The sequence below is a fragment of the Clupea harengus genome, chromosome 1 (genome assembly GCF_900700415.2).
Source record: "Clupea harengus chromosome 1, Ch_v2.0.2, whole genome shotgun sequence".
NCBI lineage: Eukaryota > Metazoa > Chordata > Actinopteri > Clupeiformes > Clupeidae > Clupea > Clupea harengus.
The window spans coordinates 13,214,166-13,237,653 of NC_045152.1; the positions used below are offsets into that span (position 1 = coordinate 13,214,166).

At 41.2% G+C, this 23,488-nt stretch overlaps 1 protein-coding gene and 1 long non-coding RNA gene across 2 annotated transcripts; one reads left to right on the forward strand and one right to left on the reverse strand.

Annotated features, from left to right (window-relative positions):
* Nucleotides 1-7,478: 7,478 nt before the first annotated feature.
* Nucleotides 7,479-17,903, forward strand: LOC105909089. Its single transcript, XM_031557848.1, has 9 exons — nucleotides 7,479-7,627; nucleotides 8,641-9,048; nucleotides 9,181-9,237; nucleotides 15,889-15,909; nucleotides 16,063-16,190; nucleotides 16,289-16,567; nucleotides 17,324-17,422; nucleotides 17,512-17,668; nucleotides 17,797-17,903. Exons 1-9 carry the CDS (start codon nucleotides 7,600-7,602, stop codon nucleotides 17,901-17,903), a joined length of 1,284 nt encoding a protein of 427 aa, XP_031413708.1. The 5' UTR covers nucleotides 7,479-7,599.
* A 3,653-nt stretch (nucleotides 17,904-21,556) lies between these two features.
* Nucleotides 21,557-23,023, reverse strand: LOC116222864. Its single transcript, XR_004164813.2, has 3 exons — nucleotides 22,944-23,023; nucleotides 22,722-22,841; nucleotides 21,557-21,992 (listed from the first exon to the last, which is right to left on the reverse strand). It is a non-coding gene; the product is annotated as an uncharacterized LOC116222864 (long non-coding RNA).
* Between the last annotated feature and the right edge of the window lie 465 nt (nucleotides 23,024-23,488).

Consider the following 23,488-nt stretch of genomic DNA (forward strand, 5'->3'; position numbering starts at 1 on the left):
TGTGGTTTCACTACTATATATTTATAATTTTAGAGTGACCTGTACCTTTTCAAAACTAGTGTCCCTACAAATGCATATTGATGAGTTAGGTGTAAACACACCTGGGACACCTCAGACAAGAACAATGGCCCTTACCTAATGGCCCTGGAATGTCTTTGTGGCCCGTACCCCCCACAGGATTTCTTGACACACCATGGCCCAATAGAGATCACTGAATTACCATACCCTTATCATATGAATAGCTGTCATTTGCTAATGGGCGGGTCGTTAGGAGCTGAAACCTCACTCAGAGACTGAAAAGTGCAAGAGACTAGTCCTATTCTCCTTACAAAGTGCTTATTTATATATTTGTTTCAAACTGTGTAAATTTGAAAAGAAAAGGGTTCAAGGTTTCTGGGGGTGTAATTTCTATGTCTCTCCGACAAAAACTGGCTGAGCTTTAAAAGCAATTCCCCATAAAAACCACCATATCCCTGCACAGGGAGCGTGGACTTCAGAGGGTTAAAGAAGCACTATTTCGATAGTTTAGATTCCTTCTTAATATTTTCAAAGTGCACGAGCTGTGGGAGCAGAAGAAAAGTGAGCGTCTAGCATCGATTACCATAGACATATGCACATGTAGTATATATGTTTATGGCGATTATAACCTTACTATCGAGATTCAAAGTAACATGGAGACAAAACTTTTTGGGGGAAATTCACGTCGGCCCAATGTCTTCTTAAGCTGTAAACTTTTTTTTGAAACCACGTGAATTGGTGGTCAGGGAACTGTGCCTTAAAATGCGGATAATTATTCTGATTCTGGTAATAGTGATGACTGTTGAAAAAAACATGGATATTATGGACTCATGCGGCATGCCCTTCCGTCACACAGAAATGAAGCCAGAATGTGTCAAAGTTAGAGGTGTCGTATGTTAAAACTGGAGTCAGATTCTACGCAGTAAGCACTTTTTGGAGCCAGAGCATGTATGATAAACATAATATCTGTCCAGTCCGCCCAGAACCGACCCATTTTTGGTTAAATCTCCTACATTCTTCAGTTCCTTTCGATTGCTTCACTTTTGAAATGAGCTTATGCTGTCCATGCTTTTCACAGTCATTGGCTGATATTGACAGACAGTTATGAATATTTAAAATGTTACCCAGTGTGCCTCAAACTGCAATTCTTAACTTCCTCAACCCACTGGAATACCCTGCATAGCTTGTGCCAGTGGTTGTCATTTATCTTCTTATGGTAATGGATGATCCTATTCCCAACCATTAGCCTTATCTTGCCACTGGTCATATAAAGAGTCACATGGGCCCCATTTTGTTTCCCACGGATGTGGACAATCAGGCCTTCTGTGGACGTAGTCTTCATCACCAGCGAGAAATGGGGTCTGAGACACAACCAGTTTCAAGGTCAAAAACAGCAAAAGCTGAAAAGAAAAACTGAATGTACTTTGCTTTTACTCTTCTGAACGTTTATAGGGTACCCTGTAGATTAGAGATACTGTTTTCATAGACTTAATAGAATAATGATTTAATGTGCATGTATATAACGAGAGGGTGAATAATGATTTAATGTAAATGTATATAATGAGAGGGTACCTAGTAAACATGGATGTATAGATATAATGTAAATGTATATAATGAGAGGGTTATTAAATGAAAATGGATGTATAGATGTACTGCAAATGTATTAGTGAGAGGCTAATTAAATGAACATGGATGTATGGATGTACTGCAAATGTATATAATGAGAGGGTAATTAAATGAACATCAATGTATAGATATACTGTTAATGTATATAATGAGAGGGTTATTAAATGAAAATGGATGTATAGATGTACTGCAAATGTATTAGTGAGAGGCTAATTAAATGAACATGGATGTATGGATGTACTGCAAATGTATATAATGAGAGGGTAATTAAATGAACATCAATGTATAGATATACTGTTAATGTATATAATGAGAGGGTTATTAAATGAAAATGGATGTATAGATGTACTGCAAATGTATTAGTGAGAGGCTAATTAAATGAACATGGATGTATGGATGTACTGCAAATGTATATAATGAGAGGGTAATTAAATGAACATCAATGTATAGATATACTGTTAATGTATATAATGAGAGGGTTATTAAATGAAAATGGATGTATAGATGTACTGCAAATGTATTAGTGAGAGGGTAATTAAATGAACATATGTATAGATGTACTGCAAATGTATATAATGAGAGGGTGAATAATGATTTAATGTATATGTATATAATGAGAGGGTGAATAATGATTTAATGTAAATGTATATAATGAAAGGGCTCCAGGTACCTGTAGTTGAGTTCCTCAGGAGGGATGTGGAAGCTGAACTGACTGGCTGGGCTTGTCAAGGAGTAGGCCTGAAGGAGGGCTACTGGAGGCCCACAGATGTCAGGACCAGATCCACTCTGACACACACACACACACACACACACACACACACACACACACACACACACACACACACACACACACACACACACACACACACACACACACACACACACGTATACACACAGGCATGGATTACCGAACGGGCCTACCGGGCCCAGGGGGCCCCTAAGCCAGAGCCTCTGCATGAAGTTATGTATCTCTTATTTGTGGTTGAAAGAGGTGTATTTTGTTAATTTGCTGTTGGCTTTAATTGAGTGTACCTGCGCTGTGTTAAAAAAAGTGTATGTTCGCTGTAAATCCTGTTGAGGTACAGGCTCACAAGTTTTGCGGCCGCGTGCAAAGGGGAGGGGGGCCTTTTACATGTCCAGGCCCAGGGGCCCATGGTTTCATAATCCGTCCATGTATACACATGAACACAAACTTGAACTCACACACACACATTATACAGCGTCGGACAATCCTGTAGATTTAGATTCAGATCCTGATTTCGAAATGGTAGACTAAATGAAGGAATAAACCTACCTTTTTCACCCTGTGTTTATTTGTGTGTTTTTGTTTGAGTGCAGTGGCTCTGATGGCCTGAGGGGGGCGCTCCACACCACAGACGCCCAGGTTGACATTTCCTTTGGGGTGGAACTGGGACAGGTCAGATGGCAGGTAAGCTTGTCCCGGCCTGCAGGGACACCAAACGCATGCAGAACCGATGGTGAGAATGATGACTTTAAACAGGCCTTGCCTGAGAGCATTACAGTACCAGAGTGTAGATGAAGGTTGATTTGAGGAATGTGGAGGCCTGACTAGCTAGATAGCACATATTTATTTTCAGACAGACAGACAGACAGACAGACAGACAGACAGACAGACAGACAGACAGACAAACAGACAGAGAGAGAGAGAGACAAACAGACAGAGAGAGAGAGAGACAAACAGACAGAGAGAGAGAGAGACAAACAGACAGAGAGAGAGAGAGAGAGAGAAAGAGAGAGATAGCAATAGATAAAAGGCCAGCTTTATTTTATAAAGCTCACACACACACACACACACACACACACACACAGAGAGAGAGACACACACAGATACTCACACAGCCACACACACACACCTCAATAGAAGGATTATATAATGTGAAAAAAACATAAACCTATGAAAACCTCTCTCCCCAAAGTGAGGTTGTTGCCATCGGTTACGACCAGGGATGAATTTGGGCGGTCACTTCCTGTGTCTCTGTCATCAATCGTGAGCCTCAGCCTGAAAGCACAGACATGGTAATATCAAGTGTTTGTGTGTTTGTGTGTGTGTGTGTGTGTGTGTGTGTGTGTGTGTGTGTGTGTGTGTGTGTGTGTGTGTGTGTGTGTGTGTGTGTGTGTGTGTGTGTGTGCGGTACCACAAATTTAACATTGCTGGAGAGTGGAGTCAGCAAGTGAAGCACATCAGTTTCTGACTAGACTGGATCTGATTGGTGCTTTACTGCTCCCCACGGTCATGAAACTGCAAAGCAGTCAGAGACATTTGAGGCTTTTTCCACAATTCAACACATATTTACAAATGGCCACATTCCACAAAATGGACAGTGAGACAGGTGGTGAAATGGACAGGGAGACAGGTGGTGAAATGGATAGAGAGACAGATGCATCATCTTCCAGAGGCGAGAGGGTGGGGGACTCTGGGGCCCAAACTGCACGTGTGCATACAGCTACACAACGTGTGTGTGTGTGTTTGTGTGTGTGTGTGTGTATATACAGCTACACAACGTGTCTGTGTGTGTCTGTGTGTGTGTGTGTGTATACAGCTACACGACGTGTGTGTGTGTGTCTGTGCGTGTGTGTATATACAGCTACACGAAGTGTGTGTGTGTGTGTCTGTGCGTGTGTGTATATACAGCTACACGACGTGTGTGTGTGTGTGTGTATATACAGCTACACGACAGTCCCAGCTGATCAGCATGCTGAATAGTGATGACACGTGTGTGAGGGAAATGGCCAGAGCATCCTTACTGCTAGACTTCAAAAAGGTGCCTCGCACATGCAATGAGGAAGACAACTTCTTGGGTTAGAAAAGAAAGCCAATGAGAAGCTGGATGAACAAGCACAGGGGTTAGGGTCGTGATCAGACTGACCCGATCTAAATTACCTCTGCAGGAGGATGGGCACTGAACTATGACCTTTCATTTCCAACCAATAGAGGTCTCTGATGCAGTGGTGGTTGACCCATCAGTCAGAAACAGGGAGAGAAAGAGGATGGCAAGGTTAGAGAGGAAGGGGGAGAGAGCTCTCCCCGTCTGATATTGCTCAGGTGACTAGCTCACATGTGCCTATCTAAGAGTATTAGCACTTTATCAGATTGAACTATGAGGACAAACATATGAACAACTCTACAGTGAGAAAGAACTGTCATTATCTGCAGATTGTTTTGCGTCAACTAAAAGTTGTTTATTGTTTATTTAATGTTTAAAATGTTTATAAAAAACATTATTTCCAGTGCTTAAGTTTAGTTCCCAGGAAACAAACGTCTCTTCTTGTAGTAGCTACAATGGTAGAGCAGGGTGCTAGTAACACCAAGTTCATTGGACAAATACTGATGGAAAACTAGGTAACAAGTTGCTTTCAATAAAATCATATACTAAATGAATCAATGTATATGTTATAGATGAAATCATATACTAAATGAATGAATGTATATGTTACACACAGACAGACACACAGACACACACACACACACACACACACACACACAGACACAGACACACACACACACACACACACACACACACACACACACACACACACACACACACACACACACACACACACACACACACACACACACACACACACAGTGCTAGGCTACAGGCTATAACATTCCGACATTTACATGAATTTGCATGAAAACATCCTGTTTACCGGCACAGTTCATTTCAGTTATGAAAGACATTTTTACCTCAAGCATGAAAGCAGTTTCTACCTCAAGCATGGAAGAAGGTTTCATCTCCACTGTTTCTATATGGGACAAATGCTAATGAATTTGAAAAGCTTTCAATTTGTTTTATATGCTTTTAGTCACAAACTATGATGCCATGAGAGATTTTCATTCGACATTTATATTTGTATCATTTAGGTCTATGCCCAATTGATCCACTCAACATACATCACTTCACTTTTAATGTTACAGCTGAAGAGAAGTGGTCAGATCTGTTTCACTGCCAGCCTCCACAGTCTATGGGTTGGCATGCGAGGTCAATGAACATGAGGATCAGAGTGTTTGACTAGGAAATGTGTTCCAGGTAAGATAAGATAAGACCCATAAACATGTAAATCATGTTTCTCATCTCATTTATATGTTCTGTCTGAGCCTGAAGAAAAATAGTCCAGAGAGAAAAGGAGGCTCTGATAGTTGTCAATGTCAGTGTGAGTTGAGAACATAAAGGAATCATTTAAGGTAAGATATTTGCCCAGATTATTGTAAAAAGTGTCATGTTATCAATTGTTATGTTCATTGCTACAGTTTTTTCCAATCATTTTCACACTTGTTTGAAGTTACATGAGACTGAAGAAAATAGTCCACAGAGAAAAGGAAGCTCTATGATAGTTGTCACTGTCAGTATTATATAATTTTTGCTGAAAATGTATTCAGTATTCTACTTAGTTTTGTTTGTTTGCAGCCTTGTTACCAACTATACAAAAGTGGTGCAGTACAGCATTTGCACTGAAATATGCTTGTATGAAGGAAAAATATAGATGTAGGTGTCGCTGAAGACATTTTCCCACATTTACTGCTGTATATGTAAGCTATGGGCTATCAATGAGACAAAGTGTTAGGTGAAAATTCACCCTAGTTACCTCAGGACTCCGGAGCTGCATATAAGTATATTTATTAGACAAACAACAATTGCAATCGGGCTCACTCCCAGCACAAGGCTGAAAGTGAAGCCATGATAAACACATCGCACAAGGTTTATATAGACAGAAGTTAAGCGTTCAGCAAGGATAACCACGTGGTGGATCTCTGACGTCCGAGGCAAGGATGGAAGTTTTGCACAAGGTCGGAAGAAGCACAGTTTGACCCTTCTTATCACTTCTGGTCTAAACATGCTATTGTACATATGCAGACTAAGTGGCACCTAATAATCTAAGTTACACACACGCAGAAACACAGAAAAGCCATGTTCCTGCTTACATAAGTACATGATTCATATAAGGTAATTAATAATACAAGGCACTTGATTATTATATTCTTAAGTCATTAACAGTGTTTGGAAATTATCTCCATCACAAAGTGACCCAAAAATGCAACTACAACTAACTTTCTATAGCACCTTGTATTGCTCAGGAGTTGAAGCCAAGTTAGTTACGTGTTGTTCAACGACACTAACCACTGTACCACTGATCACACATGGTCAATAGGCCACACTCAAAAGTGGTATCTACAGTATTGTGACAGGCAAACCAACAGATCACAAAAGTTTGTTCTTGGTGTCATGACAAAAGCTTGCCTTAAATAAAAATGTATGGAATATGGGGAATTTTAGGGGTGGATAAGATGTGCTAAAGATTTTTTCTAAAGTTTCCATGCAAGGGAGAATCTTGCGATACGGTAAATGTGAAGTTCATAAGATTTTCACCATGGATCAGCATTAGGGCTGCAGGACACTTCTAGTGCTAGTCTCGTGTGTTGTTGTTTCACTTACTGTAGAAAAGTGTCTGCACACTGTTTTTTTTACTATACTGTAATATACCAGAGAAAATGTAAAATGGAGCCGTCTTGAGGCATATATGATGAATTTCATACTTGCATATTGTATTACAATATGTACGAGGTGCCATATGTTTTTCATTTCTTTTGGAATGCAACACTAAACTGTGCAGAGGATACAGCATAATGTGTGCATTTTGTCTGTGTATGTTGTCTGTGTATTTTAGTTCATTGTACATTGAATGATGAGGTAGTTTAATGGGAGAGAGCATATGCTATAGTTCTGGCAGCATGTGTCAGTTTTGGGTGAAGTATGAAGTGTCTTTATTTTTAGTTGTACCTGATTTGAATAGGGCAAAATCAACTCACAGCCTACAAGAACAATGGCATTAGCCACCGGACAGGCCTTACATGGACAGAAACTAGCCTAATGCCTGTGTTTGTGTATGATTACAGAGGTTGGTTAGAGAAGACACATCTACCATCTGGCTACCATGGGTGTTCCTGTTTGCCTGATACTGTGTAAGATTCTGCTCTGTTCTCTTCCTGATGAACATCTCTTTCCATCAGAACCCAAAGTACACCATTTAGGATGTACATGTCCCCAAACAGCTAAAGGAATCAGAATTTAAGGTTCAGAGTTTAGAATGATATACCATAGTCAATAATTCAATGCATCTTATATATAGTTATAACTGTTGCTGTTATTTGGATTTAGGCTAGAATGTAAGCATTTCTGGTTGAATATACTTATGTTGGTTTGACCTGAGTGAGGTGTGATAAGTGAGGTGTGATGATAAGTGGTCTCACTCCCTTCCTCTTGGTCAAGTCAAAGTGCCTTGATGGCCCTGGGCTTCATGAATACAAGGTGACACCCCTTATACTCAGAGGGCATATAAACTGAAAGGTTACAATGGCTGATCAGAAAGAGATTTAGGAAAAGCTGTTGAGTGAACCATCTGTCTCTCTCTCTCTTGAATGCGCATCATTGTACAAGATTAAACCTGTTTCCTGGACTGATCATATCTCAAATATATGGTATAAAAATTACTATCACAGCCAAATAGCCAGTGATAATTTCCAGTGATCTGGGGTTGTGTTGTGGATAGAAGGAGATGTAATGTAGTTTAATTAGTACATTTCACAGGGCTTAAAGGGTTAGTGCATTTCACAGGGCTTAAAGGGTTAGTACATTTCACAGGGCTAAAAGGGTTAGTACATTTCACAGGGCTTAAAGGGTTAGTACATTTCACAGGGCTTAAAGGGTTATTTTGTTGGAGTATTTTGCATATACTACTGAAATTCAGATGATGTATCATCAATTGTTCATGAATGTATAAGCTGTTTGGAGGAGTGCTATCATAGGGCATATTTAGTGATGTAATGCTTTCAGACATGCAAGCCAGATAACAGGCGACTCTGCATGGATTTGGCCCAGCCTAGAGCAGGAGAAATGGAGGTGATTAAAAACTGGGAGTGATGACTATTACTATGTTTGTGAGTGTGTGTGTTTGCTTCTTTGAATCCCATAATAGTTCTACATTTCCTGCAACCCACCTTATATGACGAGAGTGATCCTTGTCATACCTACACTGTGCTGAATGACACCTGGAGGGCCACCACCAACCTGGACCGGTCAGTGACAAGGTGTGACAGTGACGTCCAGTGGCAGGGTTGGTACCGCATGTTCCACCAGGAGGCGAGTGTTCTGATACCTAATGTGTGTGTGCCTGACAAGCGCTGCGGTACCGATGTACCTCTATGGCTGAATGGTTCACACCCTCGCCCGGAAGATGGCATCGTGACCAGAGAGGTGTGTGGGCACTGGCTGGATGGCTGCTGTGATTTCAAACCACCACCTATCCAGATGAAAGCGTGTCCAGGAAACTACACCGTTTACAAACTAGTGGACCCTCTTACCTGCTCTCTGGCATATTGTGCAGGTAAAATGCTCTTTTCTGATATAGTTACTATAGTGTATTTGTGTCCATTTTACATTCACCATTGTTTCCCTTGGGAAAAGATTTTCATCTCTCATATCTATTATCTAAAACATATCTCCATACGCCACACAGATGTAACAACTGCAACAATTCCTGCTGCTGTAACTAATCCTGCTCCAACCACGCCAAGTAAGTGATTTAAATAACCCTGCTCCAACCAGTCCAAGTAAGCAATGTAACTAACCCTGCTCCAACCACTCCATGTAATGGTTGCGTTAGAATGCATTGGTCCGTTATCGTTGACGGATCCCCATTCACTTTGAATGGGGTGACGTCATCTTTTGCCGAACTTAATTGTTGCTCCGTTGGGTTCCGTTGCATTGCGTTGCGTTGCATTGCGTTGCATTGCGTTGCGTTGCGTTGCGTTGCGTTGCGTTGCTTTGCGTTGTGTGCATTGCTTGCGTTGAAAGTTGAAAAATGTTCAACTTTTCGAGAGGCAACGCATGCGTCAGCCAATTAAATCGCATTTCATGCAAATACGACAGCACAGGGGCTAGCCAATCAGATCGCGTTTATGCTCATGTAGGTTAAATTGGTACCAGCCTCACATGGGAGTACCAAACTATGTAGGTACCTTACCCTGTGAGCAGGCACCGGGTGAATGTGGGTGCAATTGTGTGTAAATTGTGATACCGTCTTCACGAGGGCCACCAAGACACACTGGTGCTGTCCTTGCAACAGCAACAATATGTTGGTAATCTCACCCGATTGGACAGGCATCAACCATTCAAAACAAAGGCAGATCAATTAAATTGAACACCTAGGGGGCGCCACACAAAGTGTAGTGTCCTCCACAGTGGTCAAAATAATGATAATCCACAAATCAGTCTCATTAAATATATCAGTCTCATTAAATATATTATACTATCAATTTGGAACTGATTAATAATTAAATTAATAACTACAACCAAAGTTACCTTACTAATAGTATGGCTGAAGGTCATTGGAGTTCTGAATAGAAGAGGTTGGCAACGTCCATTCTTGTGTAACATTAAATAGACCAGTGTATATAATCAAAGTATTTATTTACACAATGATAAGAAAATAACTAAATGTAACAAACTAATGGACTGAAGGAGTATGTGTGTGTGTGTAACAGAGAGGGAGTGTGTGTGTGTGTGAGCTTGTGGGCTCGGGGTTGCGCTGTTAGGAGCGTGCCAAAAAGAATGTGTGTGTGTTCCTTTGTTTGATCACCGTAGTTCCGCGTGCATGTGTGTGCACGTACGCGAACATACATGTGATGTGGAAAAAGGACAAGCCTATGTGCAGCGCGAAGTTCGAGTATTCTCTTTGCGTGTGTGGCTATGTGAAGGCCAATGTATATGTAATCGTGCGCGATTAAGATGCCATGTTAGAAGAGGGAAATGGTTAGTGATGCATGCAAGACCCGATGTGTCTGAGAAGCAATCCTAACGATAACCCTTAGATGGTGTGGCGAAGCCAACTACCAACTAACAATGAAAATATATAAACAGTTACGTTCAGTAAACAAAACATATGAAACACATGAACAATGGCAGGTAAACAGTCTTATGCTTAGCCAGGTTGTGAATAGCTAGGATAGCTAAATGCCCAGTTAATGTCAGAGTTTACCAGTCCTTTGAGAAAAGGCGTGCGGATCCGACGTAGATGAGGCAGAGAAGAGATGATGCTGTTCGTAGATGGAGAAAGGTGTCCTTGCTGTGATGTCTCTGTTTCACTGCAGTTTAGGTCGGAGGATTTGATTGCTCGGAACGCTGCAGTTTGCCTTCTGTTCCCGTTGTGTAGAGTTAGCTAGCAGGTCTATTGTTAGCTGCTTTCGTTAAACTTACTTCGTCTCACTTAGCAGTTTGTTGACTGAGAGATCTTAGGCGTGTGTCGGCCGTAAGAAGTGAGTTGTCTTTGTTGCGAGAGAACAAAGAGAGTTGTTTTTCACCGTGTGCAGGCGATGCCTGAGGTGAGGAGAGGTCAAAGAGGCTTGCTCCTCGGTCGATGCCGGGAGGGAGAGAGGTGAAGAGAGAGAACACCAGGAAAGGACGTTAAGAATGCATCAGGTTACATTTTTATGATAGGGGAGTGTTTACGTAGGTACCGGAAGAAACCATACGCAAGTTACTAATTAAAGTCAAACACAATGGACGAATTCCAGGTGTACCTACACTCACATCTAAAGAGTGTGAAGCTAAAAAAAAAGATGGCGGACCAAACTCCGTAGATGGTCATATTTGTACCTAAAAGTTGTTTGTTTGACTTTTTTTTGCTTACATTTTTTTTTAAGTTACCGAGAAATAGACACTGTACAATGTAAAAACCCCGTTATTGTAACTAAAAAATACGTCTGAGGGGATTTGCCAGGTGTCTGAGCCAGCTATCTAATGTTAGCATGCTACTACCCACAAGGTGAACAGCTCGCTAGCGGCATGATTGGTTTGTTGACCTGTCAATCTCACTATAAACGTTTCTGTTATCAACACAACCCCATGCGCCAGACTCCTCCTCGTCATCCGTTGGATCAACGCATTGCGACGCAAAGGTGTGAGTCAGCCGTAAAGGCCGAAATATACTTCTACCACTCCGTTACTCCGTGGTCACGCAGTTGCCTCGACGGACTCGTTTTCATTTATGGTTATTGTAGGAATGTTAGTAGTAAATAAGTAGGTTTAGTATGGGTTTATCTAATTCAGTATAAAACAAAGGAGTTAGGAATATTATTTGAATGGGAAGACGGGGCTGCTTTGTCATACGATAAATAAAGGGTGAGTCTTCGAGGTACTATGATAGGTTTCTGATTGGTGGAGTCAACGGGGAGGTCATAGGTTTCATTGGTTGAGCAGTCAGCCAGTTGAGGCGTTAGGGGGAGTGTCATGTTAAGTTTAAATGCCTAAGCGGGAGATATTTTTGTTAGAGCGTCTTCGAATTCATTCTCTTATTGTGGTTTAAGATCTGCAATAAACCTTACTGAAATACTCTACAATCGGCTGTCTCCACTTCGACATTTTCTGGTACCTCGCGGTAATTTGTGATCGGACACCACATTATCCTTTTACATTAAAAGTTACAGAGAAATAGACATTGTGCAATGTAAAAACCCCATTATTGTAACTGAAAAATACATCTGAGGGGATTTGCGAGGTGTCTGAGCCAACTATCTAATGTTGGCATACTACTACCCACAAGGTAAACAGCGATGTATTGACGGATTGACGGAGTGGGATAGTTAAAAAATTTGGGAGGTGCACGTCAGGCCACGGAGAGGTGCTCAGAGAGGGTTTGCAACGTCAGAGAGGGCTCTCCGTGTCTCTGTGTCTCCGTGTCTCCGAAAACGGATGACCATGAATCTGCCTTAAGCCATTTAACTAACCCTGCTCCAACCACTCCAAGTAAGCGATGTAACTAACAGAGGGGGAAAGTAACGAATTACATTTACTCACGTTACTGTAATTGAGTCGTTTTTTTGTGTACTTTGTAATTTTTTCAGTAGTTTTTTAAATCGGTAATTTAACTTTTACTTAAGTAGATTTTTACTGTATTGTAAGTATTTAAGTATTGTACTTCACTACATTGGAAATCACATTCGTAAAAAGTAAAAAAAATCAACCGATCAACCGATTGACGCTGGTTAAAGTGACGAAACATTAATACAACGGCAAGGAGTGACAGGATTATCAATGAATAACGTTACTTTCTGACGGGCTAAGGTAGTTGTTGTCAATTTGCTATTGTTAGCTTCAGTTTTATGGTTCCATAAACTGCGAAAATAGCTATTTGCTTTGTGATGCGTCTCTAATTTTCTTCCAAAATCCGGGTAACATTTGCAGTTTTTTCCTGAATGAACAAACATCTTGAACTGACATATTCTTCAAGGTGTCTACAAATTGTGCGGGACGTCATGCTGTATATTACTTCAAAAATAAAGGCCTTCCACCCAATGAGTTGCACAAACACTATGGAGATACTAAAAACAGCGCCTAGACAAGCAGTGGAGCACTGCGTGGACACTGATGCGTCGCATCCTAATGCGCATCTGACCCTTAAATATAATGTTACAGACCCCTTACGGCCTAAATAGCAGATCTTTAACTTAGTTAATTGAGATACTGGTCGTTTTACTGGTATATTCAATAGTAGTTTCGCACAATTCCAAACTGAAAGCTTGTTAGATAGCCTTTGCCTGTTCCAACTTGTTAAAAAGGTGAGCAAGCTACAGTACGTTCGCATATTATGCTATCTTACACATTTGCTTTTTAGGAGATCAGTTTTTAACAACGACTACAGGTGCTCTAACAACCTTACACACATACGTTTTGTATTGCTGCCGTCATGTGGTTCATGTCTCATTATTACATAAAAAGCACAGTCTGCTATCAAATAATTCCTCAGTTCTGTCTTTAAAACAAGTGCCCTCACACTTACATTTTGGTTAATTTTGGTTTTATTTGAGTGGTTTTGGAGGTCCAAACACTAGCGACCTTGATTTGCACTATAACTGTTGTGTTTATAAAATAGGGGATATGTGATTGAATAAATCCCAAAAGGTGCTGTATGAATGATGATAGACTATGTGCCAATCGCCACAGGTTGTCCGGTTAGAACATAGAAATGATGTCAATGTCCAAATGATGTAGTAAGAACGTTGTTTAATTTCCACACACACACTCGCAAGAAATGATTGACGGATGAATATGAATGAATGATGATCATGACAATGATGATGAAACGTGAATATAACTATCCGTGTAAAGGACTTATATCCAACAATGAATCCTTGAATGATTGAAGACCGTGCTTTCTATAAATGACATGAATAACAAATATATACAAATATTAACAATTATACGATGAAGATGAAACAGTATATACAAAAGAATCATAAAACACGGGACGAGATGTTAAAACTGTCCATTGTGCCAATAGATGGTATGCACACGCACGAGATTTACCGTGTTGTTGACAGAGTGGCATGGGAGGTTTAATTCTTAGACTGGTTAAGATGTCAATTTTGGGACCCATCCTCAGTAGTGTGCCTTCGAATCAGTGGGTGTTTCGGCCTTTAATCACTAAACACCCTCATCAAAGGTGGCCAGCTAAAGGGTGATCAAGCCTTAGCTTGTGTCCCATGCCCAATTAAGATTTCCCACGGGACTATGCAAGGCAGGGGCGTCTTCTTCCCTGAGCCAGCCCTACAGCTGACCGCATACCTCATATGCCCTCCTCAAGTTGGAGGGATCTGAATTGGGTTCTCAGGTGGGGGTGGGGGGTCATGAAGTTATAGCCCAGCAAGGGTCCTTCCGTTTGATCCAGATCCACTGGCTGCCTCTTTCAGCTGCTTGAGAAACTGCTCTGACGGTCTGCCGCAGAGCCTGTCCATGGATTCCAAGCTCTTTTAGCAACCTGATAGTGGAAGAAGCCACGAATCCTCTGCATCCCACTTCAACTGGCCAGACTTTTGCATTCCAGCCACGCTGAGTTGCGTCTGCTGCCAACTCTGTGTAACGCAGTTTCTTACGCTTGTAGGCCTCTTCAACAGAGTTTTCCCACGGGACTGTGAGCTCTATGATGTACACAGCCTTTCGTGATGGGGACCAGAGTACCATGTCTGGCCTAAGGTTGGTAGAAGCAATCTCAGGTGGAAAAATGAGTTGCTGGCCAATATCACCAAGCATCTTCCAGTCCCGGGCCATGGCTAGGTGTCCAGTTTCTGGCTTCGTAGGAAGATGCTTGGGCCTTTTCTGTCCCTCCCGGATGAATGTTGTTGTTTTAACGGGATTGCTTGGTGATTATGATGGCTCTGATATAAATGTGGCTCTGTCCCTTTAACAGCGTTACGGTGAACATTCCACTCCTCCGTTAACAACGGTAACTCTTGCTTAACGGTAAAAGAGTGAAACATAACAAGACAGTATAATTACCACACTACATAAACTTACATATATGATATACACTGATATAAAACAGACTCGCTACATTACACATACAACAACGAAACACTCACTCTTTCATTGACGCACGGTATGAATGATCGCGAATGTCTGATTGAATTGTCCAACTACTTGACGCTCCTCTCCAGCTTCTCTTGACCCACAGCTGGCCAGAGGTGGGTTAAGCTTATATAGGGGAGAGGGGGAATGAGGGGCATGTCAGGGCATGATCTGGGGGGGGACCTTGAAACCCAGCATGGGGGTAACCAAATGGTCAGTGAATTTCCATTGTGCATGAGCCCCATGGAATCCTGGGATCAATTGATTGGGTGACCTCTCCATAGACCCAAGATCCCGTGAGTGGACCGCACAGTGGGGTGCACAGCTGGATGCAGCTTGTGGAGGCAGCCTTTTTAACAATGTCGTTGAAGGGAATTTTTGTATTTGAAAATGTTTTATGGGATGGTCTGAGCTAAATTGGCACATTATACCTCCCGAAAGGTCCTAAATGTTGTGTTGACAACTTGACATGTTTAATGTCAATATTGCACTTACATTTGTAAAGATTTTCCTTTAATTAAAAATAACTACCCCAGCTACCCCAGTCAAGTTGTTGGAAGTAACTAAGTAACTTATACTTAAAGTTCATTGTAAATTAACTACTTTTTACTTTTACTTGAGTAGATTTTTAGATAGGTAACTTTACTTGTACTTAAGTAAAATTTAACCAAAGTAAAGGTACTTTTACTTGAGTAGAATATTTCAGTACTTTTCACACCTCTGCTGGTACAATAGCAATTTAGGCTACTTTAGCGTAAAAAGTAAGTTAGCATGGAATGAGTGTGTGAATCTCTTGACTCGTGTCTTCGTGTTTCCCCAACAGGTGGGCGCCACACTACACAGGGTAAGTAGGCCGACACATCTTATTCCATCTTATTAGCTGTCTGCCATGATATGTAAACATTTTACAACCTATGGCTACCTCCGACTGTAATCCAGGAAATGTTCATGGGACATTTTCACCGATTGTCATTTGTTAATCTAATAACTCCTTTAGGTATATTTTACCCATTTGGATCAGCTGCCGGTGACACTTTTAGCAGTCGTATTCTCGATGGCAGCTCCCCCATCATTCCCCTGCTACGCCCGTTACCTTTCTTCGGTCGCATGTACCAGCAAATTTTCGTAAGGGTTCCAAATCCCAGACTCTCACCGTAAAATGTAAACAAATTCTGAAAGATAAAAAAAAAACAGTTCCTTTACAGTGTTTTTTTCTTCTTCAGGTGAATCACCATGGGCACATCACATTCAATCAGTCACTCTCCCAATACGTGACGCATGAGTTCCCTGCAAACTCCACCATGGACATTATCGCCCCCTTCTGGACAGATCTAGACAATCGTGAATCAGGGAACATTTCCTATCAGCAGTATACTAGCGGTGATGCTCTTCAAACCGCAACTCAAGACATCAGCTCCTACTTCCCCAATGTGACTTTTACTGCTTCCTGGGTGTTTGTGGCCACTTGGGACAGAGTGGCCTATTATCCAAATACAGGGACGGTAAGTACCCTTTGTTAATTTGGAGGAAATTATTCCTAAATCAACACATACAACTGCAAGTGCAGACACTACAAATCCTTCTCAGATTCACATTCCGTATGGTACTGCTGAAATTGTAATGTGAACACCATAATGTATACTTCAAATATGCACACTTAGGTGCTATAAGATGTAGTGAAGTATGTGTTGCATTGTCACTTTGTGTGTAAAAGGCTTTTGTTGTAGAAATGGGTCATTTCCATGGGTAATTTGCATATTCATTAAGTTCATTATTACACACACACATACTTTCTCACACACACACACACACACACACACACACACACACACACACACACACACACACACACACACACACACACACACACACACACACACACACGCACACTAATGACAACTGTGCATGTGTGTACGGTTTGACTCAACCACTTCCAGCAAACACAAAACATCCAGTCTTTAAAGGCTTTAATTGCTCAGGTGTTGAAGCGTGGACCAATGACACACACACACACACACACACACACACACACACACACACACACACACACACACACACACATACACACACACACACACAGTCTTTAAAGGCTCTAATTTCTCAAGTGTTGAAGCGTGGACCAATGGCACAGCCTCTTAGTGTGTGATGTGCTTGTTGGTTTTAAACACCTCACATTTTGAGAATTAAAACAAATTAAATGGCATTTTATCATGAATACATTACACTAGACTTACTACATCACTGGATTGGGTTTTCAGGAGAACACCTTCCAGGTGGTTTTGATTTCTGACAGTAAACTGGCTTTCATCTTAATGAACTACGGTGACATTGCCCCAACTCCAGTGTATCAAGTGCAGGTAAGATAATCACGGATTGATTTTGTTTGTTTTTTGCTTTTGTCATTTGAAAAGTTCTAACATTGTATTTTGCTCTAATACCTATCCAGATTGGATATGACACTATCAGTTCAACCCTCTACGGGTCTCTACGCACCTGTTATCCAAACAACAGTATTGACATTGTCAACTTAAAGACCTCCAGCAATGTCAACGTCCAGGGACGATGGGCCTTCTTGACCACGCTCCAGTCAACCAGCTTCAGCTGTGAGCATCATTTGATTTCATCTGTTTATTTTTCACGATTCTCTTTAAGTCACATGATCAGTCACAGTGATGACATGCTGTGTGATGTAACAGCTGTCCCCATGATGGGGTCCAATATACTTTCGCAGGTACAAACACCTCAGGATTGCCAGAACCGCAGCCAGGTGAGCTGAGCATCCCATTTATTTACTTCAGACACCTTTATGAAATGGTACCGTTTGGACCTACATCCTGAGAACATGCAGACTCAGTCTCCACTGCATTTCATCATTTCACGAATAGAGCTATCAGCATCTAGCCTGGGTGCCAGCCGAACTTAGCCCCGCCCACAACATTTGAGTTCGGGAAGTTCAGTCTGGCATTGCTCCGTTGGGGCGGAACTATGCCTGCTCCAGAGCTGTTCGTACCAATCAAATTGTCAGGCCGGGCTTTATACGATGATGGACAGATGATCAACAGTAACGTAATCAACCACGTCACCAAAGAGCGCTTGGGTTGAATTTGTTTTCAACAAACATGGCTGCCGCTGGAGAGCTGATTGGTTGTAGGTCTATCCAATTGAGCGAAGAGGCATTTTTTTTCCTGGTTCGGTTGAAACACGCCCCATAATCACAGCCCAATGGAGCAGTATCAGACTCATATTCTGACTAGAATTATGAGTATGACAACGTCAGGCTAGTCAGCATCTATAGTAATACTGCGTTTACAAGGGGCCACTGACAGAGAAGAATACGAGTACAATAATCAGGATATGTGTCAAGACAAACCTTTTTACTTGAGTAGAATATTTCAGTACTTTTTCCACCTCTGGTATTTCTATATACCAAGTGGTGTTGTGGGATGCAGCACCCCTCACCTTAATTAAGAGCAAAGTGCGTGAACATACATTGGCCACACTGACAATGGACATCCATATTGGATATTGGCAACCTAAATTTGTGAGGTTAAAAAATAATGGGTTGAATATTACCTCAGTGTACCACCAGACAGTGTTTTAGCAGCCGAATATTTTGGAAGTGTTTTTAGGGGATAATTACACTGGATAGTGTCATCTCAGCAGAGTTCCACGACATAGCGGGTGGAGAATTAATCTGACTTTGATAAAGTATGAATGTGAGGAATACATTTGTGTTATTGGAAGTTGCACACACACAAAGTCTTTTTAGCAGAGGTATGGGGTGTAGAATTCATCTCACTTAGTTATCTGAAAATTTAACCCAGTTAGAATAAGCAGTGCAATCTCTGCTGTTCCTGTGTTAGTTAATATGAAGTCCTCTGTTCATTTGTCACAGAACCCAAGACACGCTTCCAGCAGAGGCTCAGGCTGAAGGTCGTACTCCAGAGAGAGCTCTCCCCATCTGATATTGCTCAACAGGTGACTAGCTCTGATAACATGTGCTTATCTAAGAGTATTGTCACTTTATCAGATTGAACTATGAGGACGAACATATGAACAACCCCACAGTGAGAAAGAACTGTCATTATCGGCTGATTGTTTTGCGTCAAATAAAAGTTGTTTATTGTTTATTTAATATTTAAAATGTGTATAAAACACTATTTCCAGTGCTTTTGCTCAATGCAGTGTTCGTAAAACACACGGACGTGGGGTTTAGTTCCCAGGAACAAAACTTCTCTTCTTGTAGTAGCTACAATGCTAGCAACACCATGTTCATGGGACAAATGTGAAGACAAATGAGAAGTCGTTTAGTAAACAAAAGGTTGCTAGTTCGATTCCCTGTCGAAGCGTCCTTGAGCAAGACACTGAACCCCTAATTGCTCCTGATGTGCAGTGTGCCATCAGTGTAAAATGTGTATACATTGTAAGTCGCTTTGGATAAAAGCGTCTGCTAAAATGACTAAATGTAAAAATGTAAATACAAACAAAAACAAACAAAACAAACAAGGCTGACTTCAGTCAGTTTTATTGTTGCACAACGACACACAGCAACACACACGTGCATATATTATATAAATACTGATGGAAAACTAGGTAACACGTTGCTTTCAATAAAATCTTATACTAAATTAATTAATGTATATATTAGGTGTGCATCTCTTATCAAAAAATAGTTAATAACATTGGAATTGCCACAGATTGTTAAAGACTCTTTGTAATAATATCCATACATTGTGAAGAACATCCTATTGTACAGTATGAGATGGAACCATAGCAGACTTGTCTGATTGGTTACTGCAGATCAGGGAGAAGCTGATTCAGATGGGCCACCCCAGTAACATCACAGTCAAGATGGTGTGATGCTGACTCACCAAGGACGGAGGAAGAATGACCTCTGCTGGAGGGCCAGCAGAATGCCTGTTTAATTCTATTTCTTATTTTCTTTTAATTCAACACATGAGCTGTGTCTCAAATAGCATACACCCATTTCCACATGAATGCATATGAAGAATGTAACTGAATGCAATGCGAACACATATACTCATACTTATATAATCTCTTTCTGTATTCACATACATGTATATATTACATACTGTCAGTAAGTGCCTACGTTTTACTATGAACTCTGCTGTAACCTGACATTTCAAATATAAATCTTTTTCATCTTTGTAATAATACCCATACATTGTGAAGAAAATCCCATTGTACAGTAAGATATGGAAACATAGCAGACTTGTCTGATTGGTTACTGCAGATCAGGGAAAAGCTGATTCAGATGGGCTACCCCAGTGACTTCACAGTCAAGATGGTGTGATGCTAATTCATCAGGGTTGGAGGAAGAAGGACCTCTGATGGAGGGCCAACAGAATGCCTGTTTCATTTTACTGCCCACAACCATCATTGTTCATTATTACATATAGAATATACTATAAAACATTTCTTATTCATGCATACTAACATTCTACAAAACAATGCTTACTTAGAATTATTATAAATAGAAATATTTCATATGCATTTTGAAACATGTCCATATATTAAGTCTGCTTTTTGTTTGAATAAATATAATCTTGATTTTTGGTGAGCGGGTATTTGAGGTGTCATTCAGTTATGAGATTAAACTGAATAAAATCATATTTATCCCTTCAAAGTGGATACCTCACATATTTAATATGTATAATGTGGTATTTGTGCTGGTAAAATGAGACCATGCTGTTGACAACCTTATTACTGAAAACCTATGTATGATATGCATGGTATGTATCTAAAGGTGAGGTTTGGTGAGGTATGTATCTAAAGGTGAGTTATGTATCTAAAGGTGAAGTATGTATCTAAATATGAGGTATGTAGCACCAGAGACCAGAACTACGCACTGGAGTTTTACTGCCGTGACATGGGATGTGATGTGGGTGTGTCTCTCGTTCAAGTACTACGTACTGGAGTTGTACTGCCATGGGATGTGTGTGTGTGTGTGTGTGTGTGTGTGTGCGTGTGCTGATGATTTCCTGCTGGCTTGGGGTTGATGGTGGATGGTGGACTAGTTCACTCCCTTTTGTCATGGAGAGTGCAGAGATTATACACAATCAATTGTATTACTTCTTTTGAAAGGTCATTTAATAACAATTAGGTAATACTCAAAAAATGAACACAACACGTACAAATGTCCAATAAATGTAAACAATGAGGAATGTGAATGTGAAATGCAATTTATTTTGCCACAATAAGTTCCCTAAAGGTTTACTGAACACATGCTGTGATTTTAAATGCCAGAACAAGGATGCTAGAAAGACTTAAAAAGGTGAGTTTAGGTCATTCATTCATTCATTCATTCATTCATTCATTCATTCATTAAGGTTAAGACAGTTTAGGTCTCAAAACATTTAGTAATGCATCTCTATTCATTTGTAGAAAATCATAATGCAGATTTCCTAATCTAATCCTGCTGTTCTAACGCTCCTCTGCTGCTCGTGAGCAGATCCCATTCCTCCATCTGTGGTAAAGCTCCTCGCTCGCCGCCATCTTTTATCAGCAGGACCTGATTTTCAAAGACTCTGTGTGTGTGTGTGTGTGTGTGTGTTGGTGTGTGTGTGTGTGCATATATAAGGATCAAGTATGTTTCTCAGTCTAAATGCGTGTGTAGCAGAGAGGTTGTGTGTGTGTGTGTGTGTGTGTGTGTGTGTGTGTGTGTGTGTGTGTGTGCGTGTATATATATATATATGGATCAAGGATGTTTCTCAGTCTAAATGGCGGAGCTGGATCTCTTGGGGTCACACAGATGGCCTTAGTTTACAGGGCACCCCTGCAGTGGCGTGTAGAGGGCGAGTGGCGTGTAGAGGGACCCAAGCGAGACGTCTTCTCCGTTCAGCCACACGTCCCGAAGACAGCCCACATAAGACCGCCTCACTGGGACGTGCTGAGCCTGGAGGTCCCCTGCGGTGGCAATGATGACAACATTCATCAAACGAGAGGAGCAGAATACAGGTACATGACAAATACAGGTGCATGGTGCCGGTAATACCGGTATACAGGTAAATGACAAGCTTCACGAAGGTAGATGACAGGATTTCATTTGCAAGAACAAGGAGGTTATACTTCAATAGAGCCCTAAAGATTCTACTCAGAACCCCAAGATGCAGGGTTCTGTGGGAGGACCTATCATTTCTAAAGCTCAGTTCAATTCACCGGCACAAGGAACGTTTCGCATTTTTAGGGACCAAATCATTATTTTCACCATTATTTCTCATTTTGATATTTTCATACTACGCTTTCACATGGTGGACAAAAATGAGTTTGATTGGCTAGTACACCTTGTACACCATACAACTGATCTGCTGCTGATGTGTGTGGCATGCATGTCTCAGGTCAAACAGAGAAACAGGCAGCAGGTTAAATGTAGCACTACACTAGCACAGTGAGTTCATGTGTGATGTGTGGAGTTACCCGGTATGTAGCTCTAGCACAGTGAGTTCATGTGTGATGTGTGGAGTTACCCGGTATGTAGCTCTAGACTAGCTCAATGAGTTCATGTGTGATGTGTGGAGTTACCGGATATGTAGCACTAGCACAGTGAGTTCATGTGTGATGTGTGGTTGGTGAAGTTAGCTGGCATGTAGCACTAGCATAGTGTGTTCATGTGTGATGTGTGGTTGGTGGAGTTACCCGGTATGCCCCCAAAATACAAGGAGTCCAGGGAGCTGGAGTAGGAGGCTGCCAAAGGTCCTCTGACATGTCTGGATTTAAAGTCTAGTTCCAGCTTGATGGAGTTTTTCTGTTTGTACACTGCGGAAGATTGAAATGGTGAAACGAAGCAGCACTACCCGACCGTAAGATAAATAAACATCTCTTCTGTTCTATCTCTTGCTTTTGGGTAGAGTAGTTTACCTGAGACAGTGTGGAAAGAGTCACAGAGGTTGTGTGAGATAGCTATCGACACGGTGTAGTCTCCTCCTCCATCATTTGCCTCAGCAATTATTTGAAATGTCATCTAAACAAACTCTTAATGTACAGTGTAGCATGTGAATTGTTCTCTCCCAACCACTAGGTGGCAATGTATGATTTCAGTGGAAAGTGAAGCTAGAACAGATAAGGCAATGTTCACTGGCCTTCATTTCCACTCAAATCAATTGTTACCTCCAAACACTTGGCAACATAAGCCTACTCAGCAAATAAAATATTACCTGTATAACTGGAAACATGGGTTCTAACGGACATCATTGATAGCTTAATTTCACGTTTAAATTTAAGTTCTGACTCTTGCTTCTGTACACCTCTTTCGGTTAACTGAATAGGAGTTAGCCGGCACCCACCTTGTCGTTCTGTAGGTACACACTGATACTTCGCCTGTGGTGTCCTGTTGCATGGAAAAGTAAGCCCAGTACATCTCGAGGGCGGACGGCAAAGGTGAGGTGGAAGTCAGCATCCACCAT

What these genes read in the sequence shown, in the direction of transcription:
- LOC105909089 (XM_031557848.1), top strand. Translation starts at nt 7,600, where the DNA reads ATGGGTGTTCCTGTTTGCCTGATACTGT. An exon ending in TCCTGTTTGCCTGATACTGT is followed by an intron (nt 7,628 to 8,640) that starts GTAAGATTCTGC and finishes ATCCCATAATAG; the next exon opens with TTCTACATTTCCTGCAACCC. An exon ending in CCAGTCAACCAGCTTCAGCT is followed by an intron (nt 17,669 to 17,796) that starts GTGAGCATCATT and finishes ATACTTTCGCAG; the next exon opens with GTACAAACACCTCAGGATTG.